This window comes from Peromyscus californicus, unplaced genomic scaffold, assembly GCF_007827085.1.
Source record: "Peromyscus californicus insignis strain IS unplaced genomic scaffold, ASM782708v3 Scaffold_3__1_contigs__length_106647218, whole genome shotgun sequence".
Classification (NCBI taxonomy): Eukaryota; Metazoa; Chordata; class Mammalia; order Rodentia; family Cricetidae; genus Peromyscus; species Peromyscus californicus.
Genome location: NW_026294551.1, coordinates 2,353,322 through 2,380,516, shown reverse-complemented (window position 1 = coordinate 2,380,516; position 27,195 = coordinate 2,353,322). Strand labels below are relative to the sequence as shown.

Below are 27,195 nucleotides of genomic sequence, written 5' to 3'. Positions count from 1 at the left end.
TGTATTGTTTACAAGTAATTTTGTATGCCAACTTGACTAAATTCACATCTTTACTATTGTCTTAGTCAGAGTTTCTATTGCTGTGAAGAGACACCATGACTACAGCAATTCTTATAAAGGAAAACATTTAATTGGAGCTGGATTACCGTTTTAGAGGTTTAGTTCATTATCATCATGGCAAGAAGCATGGCAGTGTGCAGGCAGACATGGTGCTGGAGAAGGAGCTGAGAATTCTACATCTTGATCCACAAGCAGCCTAAGGAGAGACTGTGTGCCACATTGGCCGTAGCTTAAGCATATGAGACCTCAATGCCCGCCTCCCCACAGTGAAACACTTCCTCCAACAATGCCACACCTCCTAATAGTACTACTCAAGCATTCAAATACATGAATCTGTGGAGGCCATACCCATTCCAACCATCACAAATATGATAGTTGGCCTACAGTTTACTGGACTCATCTTAAAGCCTTGCTTTCAGACTAAAAGGACACCTAATATACATGTCTGTCTCCAGAGTCAACAGTTAGAAGTGACAGATTTTAAATAGTAAGAAATCAAAACCCCATTCAAATTGGTATTTATCAGGGTAGGAAGAGAGACCAGGAGGAGGGGACCAGACATCAGGAAGCCTGGGATAACCAGCTGAAATAGAGACCTTTCTGCAGGCTCTGTAGATTTCACAGGGGATGGTGTGAGCACTCTTGACCACTGAGCAGATTGCTATCATCTCCTCACTGAGCAGACTCAAGTACCCAGACTCAGGTCATCAGGCCCAGCAAAGGGAGAGCAGAGGAGAACAGTGGCCAGCTTGGTATCAGTAACCATGCCATAAATATGGCTAGGTTAGCTCCTGCCAGTGAACCGGACTCTGCCGCTCCCAGCTGACTCTCTCACTTTTGGGCCTTTCTTTGCTCGTTGGACCTATTTTATTTTAGACGTACAGCAGAGCATCTTGGGTGCCATTTCTCCTGGAAGACAGGCCATGCAGTTACAGCCGCGTGCCTTGCCTTCGTCCCTCAGTCTTCCCTGGTTGTTCCCTTCTAGTCTGATGACAAGGTCACCTGAGAGACCTGGCCCAGATGCCAACTCTGAATCCTCATGTGGGCCGCCTGTGCAGTCCTCATGCTGTGTAGCTGTCCTGGTGTTCCCCCTGGCTTTCGCCCACAGCCAGCAAAGGTGTGCTTTTCGTCTCTGGTCAGGTTTAGGTGAAGGAGTTATGTGTTGTTTGTTTGTCTGTTTGTGGAAAGGGTCTTGCTGTGTAAGCGTGGCTGACCTAGAGTTCACTGTGTACACCAGGCTGACACCTCCTGCCTCTGCTTCCCCAATGCTGAGATTGTCAGCATTTGCCTCCTCGCCTGGCTAGATGAAGAACTATTGTCTCTGCTTGAAACAGTCACTCCACCAGTGGACAGTGAGAATCTGTAAACGGAACCGACGGAGAGCGAGGGTGTGATTGTCATTCATCAGGATCTTCTGGAGTGTGGGGGAGGAGGCACTTAATGCGATTTTAAAACAGTTGGTGAATAATTCCTACTTGAAAATGAGAAAACCACTTAGGGGGCTCTACTCTAGCTTCTTAGGCTGCCCCAAATACAATTTCCTTTGTATGAGCTGCTATTACAGAGCCCCGGTGCCTTTCTAGGTGACAGGTGAACTTAAGGACCCTGTGTGACTGGGCTTTCACTACATATAGTACCCAGCTCTGATAGAGTTCTCAGGGAAGGTGCAGTTCTCAGGACAAAGCTGCTTCCCCTGACTCCTGGGCTCACAGTTACGCCTCTGATGGGTGCTGCTACCTCCGCCATGGAAAAGAGAAAGCCCCAAAGGAAAATGGTGCCTGAGAACAAGACACAGCTGGATCTTGTATGGCGGTGAAGCTGACACATAGAATGGGAAATTGCACAGGCCACTAGCCTCTTGCTGTCTCTTTCAATCCTGTTGTCCTCCTTCCCACCCAAGCCACCTGTTTCCTGTGGGTTGCATGTCATTGCTGGTAACTCTAGCATGGGAACAAAGGGACCTTGGTGACTCCCTAGTGGTCACCAGCCTCTCTAGTGGTCCTCCAGGACTCTGACTCCATTAGCCTTCATGCTAGCCAGAAGGCCCAAGCCCTACTCTATGGTTAGGTGCTGGGTCGTTGGTACTTACCCTACACTGCCTTTGCCCTTTTGTCTACTCAGCTCACACTGTGCAGCTATCCTTCAAGGGGGCCTCAGAAGCTGTAGCACAGTGTGACCACACGCATGTCCTCAGCTCCTTCTCCCTCTCTCCTGTCCATTCCCACCACATTTCTCCCTGACAGGTCTATGCATGCTCCCCTCAGAAACAAGAGTAGTAGAGAGGGCACCAGCTTCTCACCTCCGACCCAGGACTGCCTTGCAGCGTGCTTTCCCTTCTCTTCCTACAGCATCAGCCCTCCTACTGTGCCCCTCACTCCACTGCCAGTCGCTTGCCTGGCTCCTTCTCCATCGGCGTTCATTTTCCACTGTCTTCCCACCTCTAAATGCTTATCCTGGTCTGCTTTCCCCTCCACACACAACCTATGTCTCTCCTCCCCTTTGCAGCCACCTCCTTCCGCAGTGTGTCTGCAGAGGGGAGCCTCCGCCTGCTCTCTCCTCTGTCCTTTCTTCTCTGTCTTTCATGTCACTCCAGCTGTGCTTTGCTGGATCCAAGACAGTCCTTAATATTTGGAATGACCTCTGTCCCTGAAGTGATCCGCAGATGGATCGTAGTCTTAGTCTTGCTTGATTCATTTCATGTTCAGCACTGCTGAACACATCACTGACCTGGCTTCCAGAACTCCACATGATGTTGCTTTCTCTCCAAGACCTGTCTTCTTGGCTTTTAAGTGTTAGAGGTCCAATTCAGTCCTGAGTCCCTTCTCTATAGCTCAACTTACAAAAATAACCAGGCCAAATGTGGTGGTGCACACCTGTAGTCTCATCTCTCAGGAAGCTGAGGAAGGACAATGGTGTGCTCCAGGCTAGTGTGGGTATAGAGAGACCCTGTCTCTCAAAATCATAGTAGTAGAAGCCGGGCAGTGGTGGCGCACACCTTTAATCCCAGCACTCGGGAGGCAGAGACAGGCGGGTCTCTGTGAGTTCAAGGCTAGCCTGGGCTACTAAGTGAGTTCCAGGAAAGGCGCAAAGCTACACAGGGAAACCCTATCTCAGGAAAAAATTAATAATAGTAGTAGTAATAATAAAGGAATGGTGGTGCTGGAGAGATGGCTCAGTGGTTAAGATGGCCTAGTGTTCTTGCAGATAGCATGTGCTGCTCTTGCAGAAGACTTTAGGCCAGTTCCCAACACCAACATTGAGTGGCTCACAACTGCCTACCTGTAACTGGAGCTCAAGGGATCCAGTGACCTCCACAGGTACCAGCACTCACATGCACATAGACACACACACACACACACAAACAAACATGCATAATTAAAAATAAATCTTTAAGCCGGGCAGTGGTGGCGCAGGCCTTTAATCCCAGCACTCGGGAGGCAGAGGGAGGCAGAAGCAGGCGCATCTTTGTGAGTTCGAGGCCAGCCTGGTCTACAGAGCGAGTTCCAGGAAAGGCACAAAGCTACACAGAGAAACCCTGTCTCAAAAAACCAAATAAATAAATAAATAAATAAATAAATAAAACTTTAAAAAAGTAGAAATGAAATCTGCACCAATTCATGTCTCTGGCTAAGAGGCAACTACCCCGTGTGTGTCTTTACTCAGGGGCATGGCAGACACCGTATTGCACAGTGTGCACCCAGGCTTCCTCTTGTCCCCGTCTCTCTACTTGCTGACAGGAACATATCATCCAAGTGCTCAGGTTGCAGGCCTCAGACTACCCTCTCCTGTCCAGACTGTTAACAAAGCCTGGAAGACCTGCTGCCACCATCTCTGTCCCTCACGGTCACTGCCTTGTTGGGACTGAGGGGTGAAAGTGGTATAAAGAACCCTGCCTCACTAACCAGCTCTTTGCTTCTCCTACAGCACAGCCCATTCTTTGCTGAGCAGCTGACGGCATTCCAGGTGTGGCTCACAATGGGTGTGGAAAACAGGAGCCCCCCAGAGCAGCTGCCCATTGTCCTACAGGTCAGTTACTTCCCGACGGCCTAGATTGTCTGAGGCATCTGTCCCATGGGAGGAAAATGTGTATCCTGGGCACACGAGGGTCTAGGCAGTAGCGGTTCCCCCACAGGAGCTGTGCTTCAGGCAGATGGCACATCAGTGCCTCACATCTGATCTGAAGTCAGGAGAGGCTTACTTAGTCTCAGTGGCCTTTTCTTGGCAAAGCCATTGAATTCCCTTCTTCCTCTCGCAATTAAATATAAACTGGGATAGATCACCACACCCTCCCTCCTCCTGCTTGCGAGTCAGGGATTGATGAAATGCTGCTGCCAACGAGCGTCGATATGGTGCGGACTCTTGGCATACCACCTCCTTCTGTTTGGAAGGACATGAGATGCAAATTTGTCCTGTGAGAAAAGGATGAGGCCACCACGCAAATCCTAACTGGGCCACAGCATTCATTCTCCTGACCAGTACCAGAGCAGCACAGACAGGCCAGGTGCCACCAGCCTTCCCTTGGTGGGGGACCAATCAGAAACTTTAGTACCTTCTGGTTGTGTCTGCCAGTCATGTGCAAACTGGTCTGGTTGTGGGGAACCCCTTTACTGCTTGCTGACTTTTGATCACTAAAATAGCATGGAATAGGAATAGGAATAGTGGATTTGTCGTCACAGGTCACAAGTTTATGTTTTTTTAAATGTGCGTTTGTGGGAGAAACTGGTGAGCTGGGTTGTGACTAAGAAAAGCCAGATCAGACACTGAGGACTTGTGAGTTACTCTAGAAGCCAGAAAATACTATTTATCAAGTATGTGTGTGGGAGGAGGAAGAAGGGGCTATGTCAGAAGCTGTGGAAGTCAGGAGCGGGTATCAACTTGGAAGGGTAGGAAGCCATCCCACATCCCTGGAGGAATAGAGGACAGGCTGCCCTCCAGATGAGAGGTACAGAACTTGCCAAGGGCCAGTGATACTGCCATCACTCTCCAAAGCATTTATCAAGTTACTTCCCTCTAGAAAACAGCCATGGGTCTGATTTCCACCTGTCCAAGGACATTGGCCTTGCTTCCTTCCAAGAAGGGCTTGTGTTTGCTCATTAGGGCTGCTAACCACATTGTGATGGGCAACCATCCATCTTCACTGGGCCAAGTGCTCAGAGCAACTGCAGCTCAAAAATCTCTCCCCATAGAAAACAGTGGACCTTCCTGCCCAGAGTCTCTCCCATAGGACAGCCAGCCTCACAGCCTCAAGGTGACTCACCTACCCTAGAACTCAGTTTTCTCCCCATCTAGAGTCCCAGGAATCCCAGTCAGACAAAAAAGAGGCAAGAAAGAAGAGTGCATGTAAATGTAAAATGTAACAATAGCCTGTTCCTGCTGAAGTGGGGCCTTTAAAGAATGACATGGGTCAAACTGGAGGTGATGTTATTGTTACTTCTTTTCTGACATTATGAAAATAATTATCACTGCTCCTCTTGCATGTATCTAGATTAGTTTTAAGACTGTCCTAGGATTGCAAAGTGAGCTACAAGCTGTAGCAAATGTTTTCCAAAGTAACAACAGTTACAATAGCAGGACAAAACCTGGAGAGCTGAGGTGCCCATGTGATTCCAGGAAATGGCAGCAGCACTAGGGGCTTCTCTCAGGGTTCCTCTCAGGTCACCTGGGTCACCATACAGCTCTCTCTCTAACCTGCCTTTTACTGTAGCAGCACAGCAGAGTAAAGTTGGTCCTTCCTGCAGCAAGGCTGCAGAGCCAGGCATGTTAATCCAGTTCTTTGGGGTCTGGCAAACAGGCCTTTTGTAAACGGCTTTTATCGACTTTACTTTTCATGTTCCATTTACAACTCACACTCTTTCAGGGAAAGAGAAGACCTCTAGAGCCAATCTGATGCCAAAACATGGAGAAATAGTTGCAAAAAGAACATGAGCTATTTTCCATGTGATCTTTCAGGAAAATGTAAGCAGCAGGTCCTCCACCACACGCAAGGCTCTGTCTCCCCAACCAGGCCCCGCCTGACTCAGGGGCGAGCCCTGATGAGCAAAGCTAGGAATGGGAGAGGAAAGGCAAAGGCGAGGGGCTGTAAGGGGTTCCAGCCCCGGGAAGCCCACCCTGGCCTCACTCTTGGTACTTTCCTTGCTTTGTCCTGAAAACCTTTATTGTTGCCAAAGCCTAAACAGGCTTTTCACAAGTTATCCTCCTGCGCCTTGGCAGAGCTGGAGATGTTACAAAGGGAGAAAGCATTTTAATCCAGACTGTATCGATTCTCTTCAGGTGCCTGCCACTCCCATAAGCCAGAGTGAATTTCTTCCACCCAGTAACCCAGAAGCATTAGCTGCTGGTGTGTTGGAGCGCGGAGAGGTTCCATCAGGCTGTTGTGTTGCAGTTCCTGATAAACCGTAACATGTACCTGGGCCTCTCCCACCCAGCCTCAGCATCCTTTCTGCCTTTAAAAATGAAATCAGCAGAAAGGAGAGAATGTCTTTTTCAACTGCTACTTCCTCCAACTTGTCAAGACTGACATCTATAGCCACTGTCTGCTTTCAATAAGCAGTCCCAAAGTGTGGGCCTTTCTGGCTTTGTGTGGCTGTGCCTGGGACCCTCCATGACTGCCGTCTCCTCCTCGGGGAGGTAGGTGGGCAGAGGCACCCCAGACAGAAGAAGAAAGAAAGTCAACATCAAGCAAGAAAGGCAAGAGTGAATTTACAGGGCGGTCATTCTCTTTCACGGCTGCTACAGAGTCCCAAGCGTTTCACCCGGGTGTGTTTGCTGTCAGTGCGTCTTGTTTCAGATACAGTCTGAGCCTGGACGTGCGGGGCTGTGTCCGGAGGCAATGTGGTGGCCAAGCTGCTGCCATATGTTGTCTGCCCCTGTACTCTATGATGGGCTGCCTTCCGAAGTTCCTGGGTCCCCCTGCTGGAGGGAGGTCCTTGCCCCCCAGAGCCTCAGTTTCTCTTCGTGTCTCAGGCAAAAAGCCTGAGCAATGTTTGTACACCATGAAGCAAACATAGGTTACCTTGACAGACCCTGTTTCATAGACTGACTGCCACAAATGAACAGGAACCCCAGAACCTGCTCGGTCTCAGTCATTTGTGATTTCCTGTATCTGTGATAGCATGAAACAGGAATTTGGTTCTTGGTTGTTTGTTTTTTAATTTTTAAAAGATTTATATACCTGGGTATTTTGCCTGCATGTATGTCTATAACATGCACACTAGAAGCCAGAAGAGGATGTCAGATCTTCTGGAACTGGAGTTACAGATGGTTGTGAACCATTATGTAGGTTCTTGGAATTGAAGCCAGGTCCTTTGCAAGAGCAGCTGGTGTTCTTAACTGCCAAGCCAGATCTTCAGCCCCCCCCCCACCACCACACACACACACTTTCTAATTTTTTGAAGTACAAATACACACCCAAAAAAGCCAGTCTGTATTCTTAAAATAATTTTAATTCATGTTGGACTCCAGCTTTTTAAAGGTATAAATCAATAAAAGAAACAGGAAACGTGCTATTTGAGGGAGAAAAAAACTAAGTAATATTTGACATTGTTCCCATAGTCTTCATTGATGATGCTTATTTTCACATAAAACAATAGTGGACAGTGTTGCTCATTAGCAGTCACTGTTATCTGATTTTGTTCCTAAGGATTGTTTGACCTTGTACTGATCATTAATAAATCAGAGCCAAGAGATGTTGGGTACTTCACCCAGTCACATCCCAGTGAGTGCCGTGGTGCTGCCTCTTGTTAGAAGACTGAGGTAGTTAGCCGAGGGTACTGTGGAAATGTCATGCAGATATTGCAACCTATAATTTTACTTCTCAGATTTATCCTCAGGAGAAAATAGTTGTGAAAATGTGCAGAGATGTGCAGATTAGGCTATTTGTCACAGAATTGTGATATCTAGCTTTGGGGGAGCTGTTTAAACAAACTGTACATTTATACAGAGGACATACTGTGCTGCCATTGGGAGAGAGACTGCTGTGGGTGCTAGGGATGGGGAGTCATCCTCACCATGTGTCATCATCAGTTGAGAAAGGAAGTGGGAATAGAATGTATTGCCTGGTTTAGACTCATCTGGGCAAGGGTATGCATAGAGAACAATGCCACCAGCGGTGGTCCTGTTGAGCACAGTGCAATGTTCCTATGTTCTTTGTGCAGGCGGCATGTTTTACTTGGGTAATGAAGAAGTGTTTTTTCAACCTATGTAAAGCATTAACTACACAGGCAGCAGCTGAGCTACAAAAAAGAACCATTGGACATGGGGACATTGTCTTGTCAGACCCCTTCTGGGCTGCCAGCTTTTTTAGAGAGGTGACAATCAGTGTCATTTTGTTGTTCAATATCTTTCTTGCTTTTCCAGGTGCTGCTAAGCCAGGTGCACCGGCTGAGGGCCTTAGACTTGTTGGGACGCTTTTTGGACTTGGGTCCCTGGGCGGTGAGCTTGGTACGTGCCTTCTACCTTACCTGGGGGAAGAGAGGGAAGTAGTCTGTGAACTCCAAACCAGAACCAGCCATTCATGTGAGCCAGGGTGAGCGACTCTCTCCCTGGTGCTTTTGTCATCGGTCCCCCTTATTGTTAGACTTTCCAAAAGCCAGGAGCCACACAGGCAGGTAGGCATATGCCTCCCATGGCCTTTTGTCCTCCCAGGAAGTCCACACCCTCACACTGTCTGCACAGTGACCTAGACACGGTTCTGAACCATTCTCTGCTATGGCATAATCCCTTTGTAGAACTGTGAAGATTGGTTGCTGTGATTGGTTGTAAGAGCTAGTCAGTAACAAACATTTATATGAGCCTCTGTGTGGTTATTTGGGAGCAGGCAGTTGGGACAGGAAACTTCTGCCTACAATTCTTCTGGGTCCTCATTCTGCAAAAACAGAAGTAGAACCAAGCAGTGATCCATGTTTCCAACAAATAAGTCATAAGGAAACCAAAGAGAGCTGGGGAAGCCTGCAGACTGAAGGAGCTTTAGAGCCTCCGACTCTGCGGTGTGGACAGCTTATTTGGCTATTTTGACAAGTGAAGGTTTAGGGCTAAAAAGATGGGTCAGTGGGTAAAGTTCCTGTGAGTAAGCATCCTGCATCTGTACTCCACCACTGGGGAGGCAGAGATAGTGGATGGGTCCCTGGAAGTCATTGGCAGCCAGTCTACCCTTACCACTAGGCTTTAGTACAAGACCATCTCAGAAGATCCGGTGAGGTAGTAGAGGAAAACACCCAAACTTCTGTTGGCTTCCTCTGCACACACAAGTGTTCCAACATACAAATGTACACATACACACATACACACCTATTTACAATAATTTAAATAAATGAAGTTTGGACAATACTGATGAAACAATTAAACATTTTATATGAATTGGTTATTTTACCTTTTAAACAGTAGCTGTCCATTGTGACACAGTGAAATTACCTACATGAGGTCAGCTACAGAGTGCTATGGGATGAACAGGTTAGCAGTCTTCAGGTTTTCCTTAATTAGATATTGTCAACAGTGATCAGCAGGCTAACATTGAAGGAGGAGGGAGAAAAGCCTAAAAATAGGAAGCACAATATTTGAAGGAGGAAAGGATAACGTCTAAAGTTGGACAGAAAAATCCAACAGTGGTTCCTCCAGTGTGGTCCTGAAGAGGAAAGGCCAAGAACGCTTGCAACCTGAGGAGTGAAATGAGCAATCAGCAAGGGTGGACAGGGATCATCAGGCTCTGCTAACACTGTCTTTTACCTCCAGGCCCTGTCAGTGGGCATCTTCCCCTATGTGCTGAAGCTGCTCCAGAGCTCAGCCCGAGAGCTGCGGCCACTCCTTGTCTTCATCTGGGCCAAAATCCTCGCTGTGGACAGTGTAAGTAACCTCTGTTCATCCCCAAGGGTAGGAAGCAAGGCTCTGCCTGTGGACCCGGAGCTACCTCAGCCCACCTGACAGTGACCCCAGGTGTTAGGTGGAACCGGCTATTCCTGTGTTTCCCTCCTGTTCTTCTGGATGTGTACACTTGCAGTCTGTGGCTGTCCCCCTTTCTAGGTCTTCTCTTGTACAGGATTGAGTAAAACTCTTTTCCCAACGTCTGCCTCTGGTGACCAAAACCAGCCCTAGTCTCTACCAGTTGCCAGATCACCTGTCTATCTGTCTGTGTGTCCCTGGTACCTGCACTGTGACCATACCCTAACTATTCTTAAGGCCCTTCTCTGTGTTTCTGACAATGGCAGCGAGTGGCCCTGGACCCAGCCTGCCTCCCCACCACAGCTCTGCCTGCCACACCCTTCTTTCCCTGTTTCTAAACATGCTAGCACTGGCCCCAGAGCTCAGCCCGCCACCCGTCCTGTCTGTCCCCATCCTGCCTGTAGCCCTGGATGGACCATTAATGGTCCCTTCTTTACAGGTGACTTCCTAGCCCCAACACTTGGCAGTTGCATCATCCATAGCTCCTTACATCTTCTGGCCCTGCAGCCATTTGTCTTCTCCACAAAAATTTGGTGCTAAGGTCTGTAGGTGGCAGAGGTTAGCTGTCCCTGTCCTTGACCTCAGAAGGCTCACTATTCTTAGGGAACACAGACACAGACAGCTAAAAGTAAACACCTTACAGGAGCAGGAGTGACATGAAGTGAGTAGTCGGCCCAATGAGTCTGTGAGGAGGGCTGCTGTGACAGAGGACTGGAGACTGGCACTGGAAGCAAGCAGAGGATGGTGGGGAGGGCAGGGATGAACCTCCGACTGTCTTGAGCTGGCTGTGGGGCAGAGAACTGTAAGAACTAAACTCTGCTTTGTGACATGGATCCAGTGTGAAGTAGCTCATAGGAAGAGGTGACAGGAAAGAAGGTTCTCCCTGAAGGAGAGGGTTTGAGGTGGGTGCAGGGGACGGGCCATGAGGAGAGCCCATTCCCAGCTCCACCAGCAGTCAGGAGAGGCAGCATCTCATTCAAACCCTGCTAGTCCACCTGGTGATAGAGCAGTAGCACAAGACAGGTTCCCCTGAGCGATCGGGATGTGTCCCAGCTAACGGTCGTAGGCTGTGAGATAGAGCTCTGTGTGCAAGTGTGGAGCAGGTGCAGGGTGCCCAGGCAGACTCAGAGAAGGTTCCAGGTGTGTTGGCATCACAGATGAATGCCACCCTCTGCAGGGTTGTAGATGACGGGGGAAGTGTCTAGGGAAGGCCTTCATGGTTTCAGTGTACACTCCAGAAGGGGCACACTGTGATTCCCAGATGAGGTTGGAACCAGCTTGGCATGAGGAGTAAATGGCACTGATATGCATTCAGGCTGCTTGAGGGGCTGACAGGTGAGGAGGGAGGTGAAGAGGCATTAGCAGTCATCAACTTTGCTTATCTGCTTGCTTTTGAGACAGTCTAGAACAGATCTGTGGGTCGAGACTCCTGGGGGTGGGGTGTTGAACAACCCCTTCACAGAGGTCACCTGAGACCATCAGAAAACACAGGTATTTAATTATGATTCATAACAGTAGCAAAATTACAGTTATGAAGTAGCAACAAAAACAATTTTATGCTTGGGGGTCACCACAACATGAGGAACTGTATAAAGTGGTCGCAGCATTAAGAATGTTGAAAACCACTGGTCTAGAAGAGTCAAGTCCATTGCTAGCCAGCTTCTATCTGTATCATCATGGGTGTATGCATGTGTACAACACTGCACAAGGATTGTGTAGGAAGAATCCGTGTTCTTGCATCAGCCTCATGAAATGAATGGGACTTTGCAGCTCAAAGAAGAAAATACAAGAGTGAGTGGGTCATGTTTCTGACTTGTGACAAGCAGTGTGCGATGGCCTGAGGCTGAGTCTGGATCTAATTGTGAGGCAGGAAGACAAAGTCTCTGCAGGTCAGGGAATTGAGGTCATGGTGTGGCAATGTTACAGGCTGTTCTTTTACCTATGAGGCAGTGGAGAATAGAATCCTTGAATTCCTGATCCTCCTGCCTCTATCTCCCAAGTGCTGGGATTATATATGTGTTCAGTGATGGGAGTAGAACACGGGGTTTCATGCATGCTAGGAAAGCGCTCTACTAACTGAGCCACATCATCAGCCTCTCCCTGCTCACCAAAGTTGAGACCCAGGCTCCTCCTTGTTCTCTGTTACTGTGCCATGTTATGTATGCTCCACTGAGGTTGTCCATCTACCCTGGACCTTGTTCAGCCATATTCTTTGTGCCCCTTTTCCCCAGCCACCAGCTGGCCTGGAGACTGTAAGTGCTACATCCCACACTGTACCTTCTGTCTGTCCTGCCAGCATGCCACTCCACACATGCCACTCTCTCTTCACTCCTTCAGCCCAGACCTTTCTAATGACAGATCCCCTGGGCACCTGCTCAGCCCCTCCCACAGTCAACTTCAGACTCAGCTAGGCACTATACTGGCCCTGATGCTCATCTTCCTGAACAAGTGCTCATGGACAGCTTCAGTGTGGCGCAGGCTGTATGAGGGAGTTTTCCTTAAGGAAATCACACTTCTATCACGGTGCCTTCTCCATTGCCTATTCTCTGTGTGGTTGAACCTTGGAATTTTACTGCTGTTTGCTTCCTCATCTTGTGCAGCAAACCGTTGATTACTTATCAGTCTCTCGGATTGTCTCCGTAGACCGTCAGCCAGCCTGGTACCTCTCTAATCACAGGTCTCTGGTTTTTCTGGGCTGTGGCCCAGCCGGGACCCCAGAGCACTGCTGGACAGTTGCCATGCTGTTGCTGAGACACGCCTCCCATCTTGGCTCCTCCAGGGATGAACTTGACTCTTGTGGCCTCGTGTTCTGCACCTGGCTGACTGGTGAATGCTGCTCCTGTATGCTCTGTAATAACCAGATATTACAAATTTCAACCACGTAGTCACCTTGTTAGGGTAACTTGGCCACAGCACTGGGTGTAGGAGTTAGTGGACCTGGATGAACCCTGCTGCCCATTTGTTTGAGCACCCCCCTCTCACTCTCCTGGGCTGTCCACCTCCAGCAGCAAAATTTTAAACACCCGGACCATAACCTGGAAAGCTCTTTTGTGAATTTCAGTGAAGTGGGGTCCCTCAGGGAACAGTTTACCAATGTCATTTTTGTCTTACCTGTGTCACTGAAGTATGTGCTTGATAAACCGGAAGCTTGCTTTTGTGGCTCACAGAGCTCATACTTTTTGATTATTTCTATTTTACCTTTATTCAGATTCACTGAAAGGCCAAGTTACATAAACAAAAGGCTTTTCTCAGGAACTCACTTTTAAATGGCTTCTCTTCTACTCCATAATCTTCATCCTCTATGTCAATATGTTTAGAATTGGCAGTATTACTTGGTATCTGGCTGTGAAGCCACGTGGAAGGGCTTCTGGGAGTCTGCCATGGGCAAAGCCAGGGCAAAGGATCAAGGGCAGAAATGATCACAGCATGGGTCTGTGACTGTGGGCACCAAGCTTCAGGTCTGTAGTTCAGACTCTGAGTGAGACATGGAGTTTGGCCCTCTCTAGCCACTCTGCTAGTGCTGCATGAACACATGGGAACCAATTTAGTTATCATGGCTATCAGTTTGAGTTGTTGTTTTGTTTTCAGTATTTTTCTGCCTAAAGATAAATAAATATACCTACGTTTGAAGTCTTAGGAGGAGTTGGATTTGAAAGCAGGTAGCAATAACTTAACAGTGCTTCCCATGATATGGTCACTGAAGTTATAGTTGCCCACCATGTTCCAGTGGGTGGAGAACTGTGTTTCAGCTACTCTCAATTCCTACTTATCTCCTGGACACGTTGGTTTCTTATGCCCCAGGGGCTGCACTCAGCTGTGAGCACAAATGCTACAGCATTCTGAGCAAACACACATCCTCGATTCGCATTTGCAACATGCTGAAGGCTGTGTGCATGATACCAGTGCTTAGCTGGAAATGCCCTTGCCTGCAATGTTCTTGTAACTGCCTGCAGGCACCAGAGACCATCCTGGGAGTTAATTTCCTAACCTGTTCAACAGCAAGTCATCTTGCTGAGGGACGTTCTGAAATGTTTCCGGTTGAAACTGAGCCTAATTTCCTTCTTTTAATGACCTTGGCCATAATTCCCAGAGACAAAAAAATTCCATGTAGGCTTAAGCAGTCACTCCTCCCCTCCTCACATCTGGCCTTGCCATCTAATTGCCTCCCTGCCAAGCTCAGAGTGCCCCAGGTAATTCCAAGTTTGCCACTGTGAGGGTCCATAGTACATAGCACTCTACAGATGAAGTGACCTCTGGGCCATTAGTACATCATAGTCTACAGATGAGACGCCCTATGGTCTATAACACACAGCACTCTACAGATGAGGTGACCTATGGCCTATAACGTAGGACTCTACAGCTATGGTATCCTATGCATAGAGACAAGCCTGTTGCCACTGCTCCATCATTGTTATGCTGCAGCCACCCAGTTTTCTGGCATGCTTTGGGGGTCTGAGAAGGACAATGCCTGCTCAGGCTAGACTCTGCTAAAGGCACTTCAGGATTCTTCTCTCCTAGTAATCTGAGGAACACTACTGTGTGCCACTCTCCTAGAGGGTCTTGGAGGACCCAAGCAAAGGGCAAGAGTTATCCAGCCCTTCAGGTGGGTTTGGAGCTGGCTAGATGGCTGCTCTTCAAAAAGCCCAAGTTTTCAGTTCCCCACACCCTTGTCACAGAGCTCACAACCACCCATAACTCCAGCTCCAAGGGGTCATACACATGCATATGGCCTCCCACATACATATGGTGATTATGTGTGTGTGCACAGACACATAATACGACTCTTGAAAAAAAATGTGGGCAGAAGAAAAGCAGGCGATCCTATGAACAATATAAAGAGGGGCAGTGCATATTACAGGAACACTCACCTGAGACAACTGGCTCAGGACAGGGAGTACCTCCTCAGAGTCCTCTTGTTCTCTGAGGATGTTGCTCTCAGAGTCGACCTTCCAGAGTCACTCCCTGTGCCTTGTTACACTACCTTTAACGCTGTTGTCAAATGACCAGACAGGTGAGAGGAAGTAAGACCTATAATGAGAAGAAAATCGATCCATGGAACTCTGTTCAGAGCTGTTGCAGATGTCAGGCCTGGCAGACAAGCACATGGGACAGAGGCAGGCATCTGTTCCACACATCAGAAGAGTTACCAGACAAAGGTCTGGGGATGAAAACAACAGCATGTGACAGGAGAGACACATTGGGGTGGTCAGCAGTGAATTCAGCCTCACAGGAGATGGTGGGAATGGGGTTACATGAGAAGGGAAAGTTCTGGGAATTCAAGCAGTGTTATGGAACCATGCAGCAACTGCAAAAGGTTCCGCATGTCATATTTGGCCCCTTGAAGGACATAGAAATATTTGAAGAAGTAGTAACTGAAAGTTTTTTCATTTCCAATGAAAACTATAAACCACAGATCCCAGAAGCTCAGCACACCGCAGCCGCAGGAAATGACCTAATGGCTACAGCAGTGCAGCCAGGAGGAAAAAGCAACAGGTGGGCAAAGTTTAGGACCGTAGCAGACTTCAGGGCCATGGTGTGAGAATGGAAGAATGGATGGGGCAACATCCTCTAAGCTCCAAAGAAAACTGTCAGCTTGGTGTCTCAAGGATGGAGGCAAACCAGAGATGTAAAGGCACACAGAGAAGATCCCTACCACCAGACTGAAGCAAGATGGCAGTGGGAGGCTCTGGGTCAGTGAGTGCTGTGTGGATGCCTGGGGTTCCTTCCCTTGACATTGAAATCTCATTTAGAAAGATAATTATCTGAACATTTATAGTAGGTGTATCCTGGAAATTACAGCATATGGAAGCAGAACTCCTAGTAACTGCACATGGTTGGGAGAAGAGAGATTAAAGAAGTCCTCTTACTTGACTCTTATACTTTGAAGTGGTCTGTGTCACCTGCATATTGACTCTTAAAAGTATTGACTGGACTTGTCCAGGGGTTGAGGCCCTGGGCTAGATTTCTATCACCCTAAAAAAGAAACATAACATTCCATAAATAACCCTTTAGACACCACAGGAAAAGACAGTTGTCTTAGTTAGGGTTACTGTTACTGTGATGAAACACCATGACCAAAAGCAAGATGTGGGGGGAAAGAGTTTAATTGGCTTACACTTCCATATCACTGTTCATCACTGAAGGAAGTCAGAGCAGGAACTTGGAGGCAAGAGCTGCCTGCTTTTTTTTTTTTTTTTTTTTTTGGTTTTTTGACACAGGGTTTCTCTGTGTAGTTTTGGTGCCTGTCCTGGAACTCACTCTGTAGACCAGGCTGGCCGTGAACTCACAGAGGTCCACCAGGCTCTGCCTCCCAAGTGCTGGGATAAAAGGCGTGCGCCACCGCTGCTCAGCTCTGCCCGCTTTCTTATAGAACCCATAACCACCAACTCAGGGATGGCCCTCCTCTATCAATCACTAATTAAGAAAACGTCCTACAGGCCTGCCCACAGCTGGTCTTATGGAGGCATTTCCTTAATTGAGGTCCCCTCCTCTCAGGTGACTTTAGCTTGTGTCAAGTTAACATAAAACTGTCCCGCACAACAGCCCAGGGAAGAAAATATGAAATCTTATGCACACGTACATAGCACCAAGAAAGGAAGGGAAGAGAATGATCAGAAATTCAGGGAAAGGTGAGCTGTGCTAGATCGGTAACTAAGACATGCACAAGCTGAACACCACAGTTAAAGCAAAGGAGGAGTGCATGGCTAAGTCCGATGTTCAGCGTAATTGGATTAAGAAACACCTAGAGCCAGGAGTGGAGGTAAAGGATGTTAATCCCAGCACTTGAAAGGCAGCGGCAGGTAGATCTCTGTCTATATACCTAGTTCCAGGACAGCCAGTGCCTGAGCAAGAAACGCCTAGGCACATGTTTATATCTTCAAAGATGTTTCTAGAAAGAAGAAACTGGAGAGAAAAGCCTGCCCTTATTGTGGGCTGCAGTATGCTCAGGGTGAGGAGTCCTAAAGCCAGCTGAGCTCTCTCCTGTGCTCCCAGCAGCACAGCCTTCCTTCCCTCCACAGTGGGCTGCCCTAGCCAGCCAGATCCCTTTTCCTCCCTTAGGCTGCACATCACAGCAATGAGAAAAGTAACGAGTGCGGGAGGAATTTTCAGGTCAGGTTCAAAGTCAGGAAAACTGTGTGCTGCCCACAGAAGGATATATTTTCAATAAAAAGGCACAAATGGGTTGAAAGTAACAGCTAGGAAAGGTTATGCCAGTCTGCCATGGAGCCAAACAAGGCTGCTGGGCATGGTTGTAGCCAGGGTGTTGTGTGGTAACAGAAGTCCTCTAATGCCAAAGGAGGGCCCATGGAGCGAACATAGGGTAGAGCCAGAATTACAATTGGAGACTTGGGAGTGTTGACTGGATAATGAACAGAATAAGTGAAGGAAAGATGTAACACACTGAGGATGTGCATTCTTCTCAAGTGGTAGGCCACCTCCCAGGCTGAGCACACACTACAGCCAGTTAGAAGTACTAAATCACAGTGTGCCCTGCAACTGCAGTGGGTGACACTCTAAATCAGTGTGTGTGTGTTCATTGTGTACATGTGTGCACAAACATGTAGAGGTCATATGTCGACTTCATATGCAATCACTGTCACCTCTCAGTAAACCTGAAACTCACTGATGGGCTATACTAGCTGGCCAGAGAGCCCTCCCTCCTCACATATCTCCAGTGTGTGCTCAGATAGCTGTGCGGGTGCTGAGGATCTGAAGTCAGGTCCTCGTGCTTGTGGAGCAGCAGGCACTGCACTAAGCTCTAGTCCCCAAATAAACATTCAAGTAGAAAACATATAATATAGATTATAATTGTAAATAACACATTTACCTAAAGTATTATAAGTGTATGTATAGTTTAAGTACTGTAATTATAGCTATGTGAACCTTTATATTAAAATATGAAGTACACTTTTAATAAGCTTTTCAGAAAGGAAGGTTTTTTTGTTTGTTTTTTGATGCTAGGTCTCACTAGGGGAGCCCTGGCTGCCCTGGGACTCACTACATAGCCCAAGCTGCCCTCCAAAAGAGGAAGTCTCTAAAAAATTTTCTTCATCAAATAAAAACTGAATAGTCTTTGGAAACCAGCTAAACAACGCTGAGGCCCCTGACTGCATATGTTAGGAAGAGGGAAACTCAGATCCTGGCCTCAGCTTCCACCTAGGATGCTAGTGAAAGAAAAGTGTAGGAGAAAGGGAGAGAAAAGACGGGGAGAAGCAGTCCACTGAGAGAGTGACCAACTCCTGTGGAGAGCCTGTGCTGCTGCTTTAAACCCATTGGTGAAATGGGGAGCCATCACCCAGACAGAAAGGACACAGAAGGTCTAGACTCCGGAGTGGCAGGCAATAGCACTGATGGTTCTAAAAGGATGGGAGGTCAATGTTGTGAGTGACCTTGACAGACAGCCTTGTTCCTACTGAAACAGGCGATCTCGGTAGCTTTGTATCTATTAAAGAGCACCACAAGTCCAGATGGTTTCCATGGAGAATTCTTCCAAACATTAAGGAAGAGGCATATGGGTAGCAGCACACCCCTATCTGTATTGCTTCGTGAGATAAGTAACGCAATGGTACCAAAATACAAGCAACACAAGAGAACTGTAGACCACATGAATACAGATACAAAAAAACCTAAGTGGAAAATTTCAGATAAACATCAGTATGCAGGCTGGGGACACAGCTCAATTGCTAAAGTGCTGGCTGTTGAAGGCACGGCGACATGAATTTGATCCCCAGCCCCCACATAAAACCTGAGTCTATCTGTAGTTTCAGCACCAAGGGGCAGAGACAGGTAAATCCCTGGAGCTCTCTGTCCAACCAGTCTAGCCAGGTAGTGAGCTCCAGGCTCATGAGAGGCTGTCTTTCCAAAAAAGGGGGCAGGGGTGGAATGTCCAAGTAAGACACCTGCCTTCCACATTCACTGTCATGCACATACACCTCTCTCTCTCTCTCTCTCTCTCTCTCTCTCTCTCTCGTAAATACATCACGGCTAGTAGATTTTCTTTCAGGATTGTAAAGGTGTTTAATAGCTGTGAAGGTGAGTTTTAATTGTCGACTTGATAATCTAAAATAGTGGTTCTCAGCCTGTGGGTCATGACCCCTTTGCGGTCTCATTTCCTGTATCCTGCAAATCAGATATTTATATTATGATTCATAACAGTAGCAAAATTACAGCTATGAAGAAGCAACAAAATAATTGTATGGTTGGGGGTCACCACAACATGAGGAACTGTATTAAAGATCACAGCATTAGGAAGGTTGAGAACCACTGGTCTAGAATCAACTAGGAAGAGAGTCTCGGTGAGGGGTTGTCTAGGCCAGGTTGGCTTGTGGGCACGTCTTGACTACATTAGTTGATGTGGAACAGCACAGCCCACTGTGTGCAGCACCATTCTCTGGAGTTGGGTCCTGTACTGTGTAAGAATAGAGATTCACTGTGCAAGAACACTGATTGGCCAGTGGCCAGGCAGGAAGTGTAGGCGGGACAAGGAGGAGAATAAAGCTGGGAAGTGGAAGGCTGAGTCAGAGAGACACTGCCAGCCGCCATGATGAGAAACAGCATGTGAAGATGCCGGTAAGCCACGAGCCATGTGGCAAGGTATAGATTTATAGAAATGGATTAATTTAAGCTGTAAGAACAGTTAGCAAGAAGCCTGCCACGGCCATACAGTTTGTAACCAATATAAGTCTCTGTGTTTACTTGGTCGGGTCTGAGCGGCTGTGGGACTGGCAGGTGATAGAGATTTGTCCTGACTGTGGGCCAGGCAGGAAAACTCTAGCTACAAAGATGAACTGAGCAGTAAGCTTGCACGCATTCATTCTCTCTCTGCTCCTGATTGTAATGTGATTAGCTGCTTCAATTCCTACCTTGCTCCACCCCCATCCCACCCCCACCCTCCCGTGTTAGACTGTAACCCAGAATTGTAAACCAAACAAAATCCTTTCCCTTCAGTTGCTTCTGTCGGGTGTTTTATCACAGCAACAGGAATGAAACCAAGACAGCAGTTACAAGTAAATGGACCGACCGTATCAACAAAAGAAGGAAGTCACATACTCTCAGTACTCAGGGGAGATTTTGAATCGGTTCCCAGCACCTACAGCAGGTGGCTCAGTAACATCTTTAACTCCACCTGCTGAGGATGAGATATCCTCTTCTGGCCTCCAAGGGCACAAGCACACATAGACACATAAGTAAATAATTTTTAAAAAGTTTGCCTGGGCTGTGGTGGCTCATGCCTTTTTAATCAAAGCACTATAGAGGTAGAGACAGGCAGATCTCTGAGTTCAAGGCCAGCCTGATCTACAGAGTTCCAGGGCAGCCAGGGCTACACAAAGAAACCCTGTCTTGAAAAAAAAAATTTTTTTTTAATAGATAAAAGGATAAAGGAGAAAAGAATAAAAACTAGTAATGGAGGGAAAGCTTCTTGACTGAGAAGCCCCACATGTAAGAAATTTACAGCCACCATGGCCCATCATAAGGAAAGACCAATGCTGAGCTCAGAAATAGGACCAGGGTACCCACTCTCACTTCCTGACTTCATTATTGCACTGGAAATTCTCATTTACACAAAGCAAGAAGGAAAAGCCCTCTGGGTAGAACAGGAGAAGGTATTACTGACTGTCTTTGTTCAAACAGTGTGTTATAATCTGATTGAGTCTATTTTTAAACTTCAACAGAACTTATAAGACTATTACAAGTCTGTAGGTTATAAGATTAATATACAGAAAAATCAACTTACGTCTTAATATTATTAATCAACAATCAGAAGTTGAAATTAAAATAAAGATGTCTTATGAAATAACAGCCAAATTCTGACAAAAGATCATAAAAGATATTCATCAAACTCTACAAATCCTAGTGACAAGGAATTAGGAAACACCTTAGTCAACAGAAGACAATTCATGTCCAAGACCCTGACTCCAAAATCCATGTGGAAATGGGCAAAGAACCCACAATGACCAAAACAACCTTGAAATAGACCAAAGCTTCTATATTTCTGTAAACGACTCAACTTCAAGACTTGCTTTAAATTCACAGTACTAAAAACCTAAGATGGCATCAGAGTGGACTGACAGTGCCATAGAGTAAAGCCAGCAAGTACACCCACATACACAAGAGAGGACTGGTGTTCAACAGAGGGTCAAAACAGGCTGGTGGAGAACAGGTTGTCTTCTCAACAATTGAGTGGTTGGGACAGTTGGACATCCATGTGCTGAAAAGTGAATCATATTAAACAGTTACACCAAAATGGATCCCAAGTGTGAAACTCAGTAACATAACACTTCTAGAAGAATGCACAGGAGAGAACTTGTGACAACTGGTAAAGCTGAGATATTTCACACAAAACCACAAAGTAACTTCATGCATGGTCCTCATGGAGATGGAAGTGTCTTCTGTCTGCAGACAACATGAACATGGACAGACAGGCCATGGGTGAGAATAATAGTTCCAAATCGTGTGTCTGCATAGAAGAAAACCTTTAAGGTCAGAGGACAGCTTGCAGGCGTTTGTTTTCTCTATCATGTTAGTTCCAGAGATCAAACTCAAGTTATCAGGCTTGGCACCAAGCGCTCATGTCCAGCAGCTCCACTCTTGAGTTCTCGTTTGTCACACAAAGACTTGTATCATGAATATTTATGGTAGCTTTCTTGGGGTTGGGGGCTGGCCTTGAGATTATGGCAGTCCTCAGCCTCTCAAGTACTACGGCTACAGGAGCAGGCCAGCACATCTAGCTCTAAATAGCTTTGTCTTAATCGTTTGATATTGGAAGTAGCCTAAATGGACACTAACAGGCATACATGCTAATCAGAGATTTAAAAAAGCAAAAACACATGCCCACCCTAACATAACCATGTCATTTGAAAGACACCGGTAATAGAGCTGTATACTGTATGGCTTCTTGTGCTTACAGTTGCAGAAGATGTCTCCTTGTCTGTAGTCAGGAAAGGCAAATCAATGGCTACGTCAGGGCAGGGGAGGGACGTGAACCTGCAAGGGGCTAGATTCAGCCTTGATGGTGGTGATGGCTTCCCAGTATGCATGCGCCCGGATTTTTGGTTCTGAGCTTGAAGCCTGAGCCATGTCGTGTGCACCCTGCACCCCGAGTGGTATAGCTAAAGATTTGGATTTGGTCATTCGGCAACCCTGTATTGTTTCCTCCTCAATTTTCAAACAAAAAGTGGGCTTGCTTCAGACACATCTGTAAGGCAACCTCACACTGCCCTGGAATTTACACTAGACCAGAGACTGTGGCACACAGTTGAATATGAGTACTGTCACTGAGAAAAGCACTGAGTTAGGAAGAAAATGTCCTTTTCACTAAGAATATTTCTGTTGGGGGTGCACATATATGCAGAAGCCAGAGGTCAATGTTAGGTTAATGTTAGGGTTAGAGTTAGGCCAGTATCCCCACACTGCTACATGTGTTCTACTATCCCCCCATCCGCTAACAGCTCCTTCGCTCCTCGTCTTGTGGGTCCTTTCTAGTTTCCTGACATTCCAGATTAAACACACAACCCTAAAAATCTGAAGCTAAGATCCACATGTGAGAGAAGACATGCCTGCTTGGTTTTAATAAGTTCCCCAAGTTGTTGTTATCATCTGTCTCTACTAATTAACAAGAATAAGGGAGGGAGGCGGTTAATTAAGGACTGGTGTAAGCTGAGTTCCAGCTAATTGAGGTTTTTTTTTTCATAATCAGAATTAATGTGCAATTCAGGCAGACCTTCCAAATGATAGTTAATAAAGTTTTATTTATAGCACCACTGGGGAACATCAAGGGCACAATGTCAAGGAATGTGGGAAAACACTCTGAGTTGGTATTGGTAGGATAATCCGAAGTCAGGCGTACGAAGAGGTTTACCCTGTGTGCACACTGCGCAGTCCTCAGGAAGGGCTTCCATGGAAGAAGACAGCCAAGAAAGAAGCAGGACTTTCTTTTCTTCAGTCCTTTGACCTGTGTGCCCTTTGCAGTCTCCAAATGTCTGCTGTTTCCTCTGCAAACTATGATTTTTCTCCAAATTTGATCAGGTACTCAGCCTCACCACCTCCCTTTCTCTACATTTCCCTCTTCACTTAGACAAAGCTCAATTGGGAGAGAGCTCAGGGATCAGCTTTCTCCCTGTCAGTTGTTGCCCCGTGTCCCAAGTTCTGGCACTGTGGAGTGTCCCTCTGGGGGACTGCCCTGGGAAGAATGTGGACTCTCTCCTCCTGTGTCCGCTCCTGTGTCCAAACACCTGTGTTTCCTGTCTGTTAAGCTTTGCCTGGGGGGATGGCTCTAGATTTATAGAAACCTGAGATGATAGTGGATTCTGTTCCCCAGTTTCCTCCATGAGGGGCTTCTTAGTGGACATTTGTCACAGTAGGATCTGTGTAGGTGCCTTACCACAAACTGCACTATCCAGGCACGCATCTCACTTCAGGACTTCTCTGTCCAGACCCCATGTGGGGACTCCCCTTGTGGGAAGGTTCGGCTCCTCCATACCCTACCCCATCTCTCCTTTAGCCCTCTTTACCTCTTGATGGCCGCGGCAGCATGAGGAGTGCTGCTCAGGTCTACACCTCCTGCTAGTTTTGCTGCATGTTTTTCTCAGGACTCATAGTGACAGGCTTGGGGTGGAAGACAGATGAGTGCCCTTTTCACACGTGCCTTGCTCTTGGTGTTAGCAGGTTTCTCCCTTCAGAATCACGACTCACCCAGCCCCAGCTTTGCTGTGCTCATGAAAGCAGTTTGGGTATGTGCTGGACTTTGCTACAAACATTGTTTTCTTTCTTTATTCACTTCCATTTTGTTTAGGAGCTCAATATGGGTTTATTTTTCATGTGTGGGTATGGAGGGGTTGTTTGTTTTCATTATTTATTTAGGCTTTGTATTAGTTCCTTTTCTGTTGCTATGATTAAACACCAAGGCCGAAGGTGACTAATGGATGAAGAGTTAATTCTGACTCACCCTCTTTCACATCTTCAGCCATAAACACGGATCAGTAACAGCAAGGCTATAAACTCTAAACCCACCCCAACGACATACTTCCTCCCCCTCAAAGGTTCCACCTCCTAAAGGTTCTATGGCCTCCCCAGACAGCACCACCAACCAGGGACCAAGTATTCCAATACATGAGCCTATATGGACATTTCTCATTCAAACCACCAGGCTTCTTTTGTATGTCTCTAGGTTTGGGGTGAATTTAGTTTTATATTTCTGAGGTTTTTCTAATCTTCCTTTACCATGAGGAAGCCGTGTTCCTAGAAGATACCTTCATGCTGTCTTCTAGCTGTGACTGGGCAGAGTAAAGATGTGTCCCCCTTGATGTTGCTGACTTCACAGTCACAGCTGGTGGACAGTCAGGAACCAATTCTACAGATTGACTTCTTACCTCCACAGGAGTACCATGACATATGTGCACACAATGACAATTATGATGATGATGATGATATGATTTTATTATTGAAACTAGGCATGTGTTTAATCCCAGTACTCAAGAGGCAGAAGGGGGTAGGGGTCTGAGTTCAAGGCCAGCCTGGTCTACATAGCAAGTTCCAAGCCAGCCAGGGCTGCATAACAAAATTCTGTCTTAAAAGAAAAAGAAAAAGCCGGGCGGTGGTGGCGCACGCCTTTAATCCCAGCACTCGGGAGGCAGAGCCAGGCGGATCTCTGTGAGTTCGAGGCCAGCCTGGTCTCCAAAGTGAGTTCCAGGAAAGGCGCAAAGCTACACAGAGAAACCCTGTCTCAAAAAAAAAACCAAAAAAAAAAAAAAAAAAAAAAAAAAAAAGAAAAAGAAAAAAAAAAAAAGATCTTGACCTCAGCAGCAGGTGGGGAGACCTCTGTGACATAGCTCTGTGGGACCCTTGGTGACAGAGTAAGGTCTACATACATAACAGAAGTCATTCAAGGTGTTGGAGTAAGTTCTAGGGAGCAAGTGCATTCCAGCCCCAGTTCTGTGTGTGGTGGTGTAAGTTTATGTCTAGGAAACCCAAAGGGTCTATTAATGCTAATAAAATAACTTAGTGAGGTAGAAGGAGTAATCTACAGAAGCTGAAGTAACAACCGTTAGGTTAGACAGGAAAGAGCAGCCTGTGTGTGGTAAGATCATAAATCCAGGAATAATCTAACCTGAGATGGGAAAAGCTGTCACAAACAACACTTTAAAGCATTCCTGAGAGACACAAAATCAACTTCCGCAAATAAAAACATACCCTGCTCTCTTACAGAGGATTCCATGTCATAAACACGTCAGTGCTCTCTCAGTTAATTTATAACTTTAATATGATCCCAGTAAAATTACCAATGGGCTCTTTTTCTGGAAGTAGACAAACACATTCTCAGCTTCAAGTGGAGAGATGAGTAAGAAGAGGCAGGGAATCCTGGACAGGAAGAAGAGTGATAGAGCTCCTGCCCTCCCAGAGACCGTAGTTAACCATGAAGCTTCATTGATGAAGAATGGGTTGTACCAGGCCTTACCATAGGCCCAAAGGCATCCAGAGACCTAAACCTTTTTTTTTTTTTTTTTTTTTTTTTTTTTTTGTTTACAAACTGTATGGCCGTGGCAGGCTTCTTGCTAACTGTTCTTACAGCTTAAATTAATCCATTTTTATTAATCTATACCTTGCCATGTGGCTTGTGGCTTACCGGTACTTCACATCTTCCTTGTCCTGATGGCGGCTGGCAGTGTCTCCCTCACCCAGCTTCCTGTTCTCTCAATTCTCCTCTCTGTTAGTCCCGCCTATACTTCCTGCCTGGCCACTGACCAATCAGTGATTTATTCATTGACCAATCAGCAACACATTTGACATACAGACCATCCCACAGCACTTCCCCTTTTCTTTTCTTAAAAAGGAAGGTTTTAACCTTTACACATCTCCAAAGTCAGCTTGGTATATTTGGGAATTTGGGCGTAGCTTCTTTTACTACTTTCTGTTGGAGGGGGGCGCTGTATCTTATGGGGACACAAAGAATATTTTAGGGTTATGGAGTAGTCCATGAGGGTGTATCGTCTGAGCCAGTTGCCTTGAAACGGTTCTGGATGTTGGATCATCTGGGCCATGGTATCATCGGAGACCTTTCAGGTGGTCTTGACTGGTCAAACCTGATGTGTCTTAATCTGGAACAAATCCATAGCCTCTGGCTTTCTGTGGAAACAAAAGCAGAGCCTCCTTTCCAAAGTAACATATCCTTCCATCCAAATTTTGAAGTCAAGGTACCTTGCCACGTGGCTTGTGGCTTACCGGTACTTTACATCTTCCTTGTCCTGATGGCAGCTGGCAGTGTCTCCCTTTTTTTTTTACAAAAAAAAAAAAAAGAAAGAAAGAAAGAAACAAGTTTCTCTCTGTGTAGCCCTGACTGTCCTGGAACTCCCTCTGTAAACCAGGCTGGTCTTGAGCTCAGTAATCTTCCTGCCTCTGCCTCCTGGGTGCTAGGATTAAAGCCATGTGCCACCACACCTTTCCTTCTGTTCAGTTGAGTATTCAAGGTGTTCTATTACAGTGACAGAAAGCTGAGTGACAAGAGATTAATTGGCTTGAACAGTAGGACTCAGGTTAAAGAGATACCTTCTTTAACCCCTAGATGTATTAGAAGAGAAGCCAGGCAAATTCTCTTTTAACTTGGAGGTGATTGACCTGTTTAAACTACAGTTCCAAATTTAGATGTCTTTGGAAAGAAACTTACTTGAGTACAAATAAATTTTAGAGAAATATTTAAACCTATGCCACAGGTAAAAGAATGGGTTCCCTCACGCACAAAGGGCTCCAAGAAACAAAAACCACAAACACCACCGATAGTTCCAGAGACAAGTGGTCAAACTGAGAGCAGCAGTTTGCTGGCAGATCCATACAGGGTCTGGAGAGGTAGTTCAGTGGTTAGAGTATTTGTTGTTCTTACAGAGGACCTGAGTTCAGTTCCCAGCACTCACATGGCAGCTCACAACCTTCTGTAACTTCAGTCCCAGGGGATCTGACACCCTGTTCTCTTCTTCTGGCCTTCTCAAACACTGCACATACATGGTCATGCATGAAGTATGACCATACATAAAATAAATCTTTTTTAAAAAGTTGGTGCAAACGGTTGTTGACAGTGTGAGGTTGCTGTTTCTAAGTGCACAGTGAGGCTGCTTATACAATAACCTTTTTTTTTTAACTTACTTGTTTTGCCTGCATGTGTGTCTGTGTGAGGGTGTCAGATCTTGGAGTTACAGACAATTGTTAGCTGCC

At 46.6% G+C, this 27,195-nt stretch overlaps 1 protein-coding gene across 3 annotated transcripts in view; it reads left to right on the top strand.

Annotated features, from left to right (window-relative positions):
* Window positions 1-27,195, top strand: part of Rptor (regulatory associated protein of MTOR complex 1) — a 347,185-nt gene that overhangs the window by 248,395 nt on the left and 71,595 nt on the right. For all 3 annotated transcript variants that reach the window (XM_052755707.1, XM_052755706.1, XM_052755709.1), the window contains 3 exons: window positions 3,985-4,086; window positions 8,416-8,499; window positions 9,787-9,897. In XM_052755707.1, coding sequence (XP_052611667.1) covers window positions 3,985-4,086; window positions 8,416-8,499; window positions 9,787-9,897 — 297 coding nt within the window. The remainder of the gene's footprint in view (window positions 1-3,984; window positions 4,087-8,415; window positions 8,500-9,786; window positions 9,898-27,195) is intronic.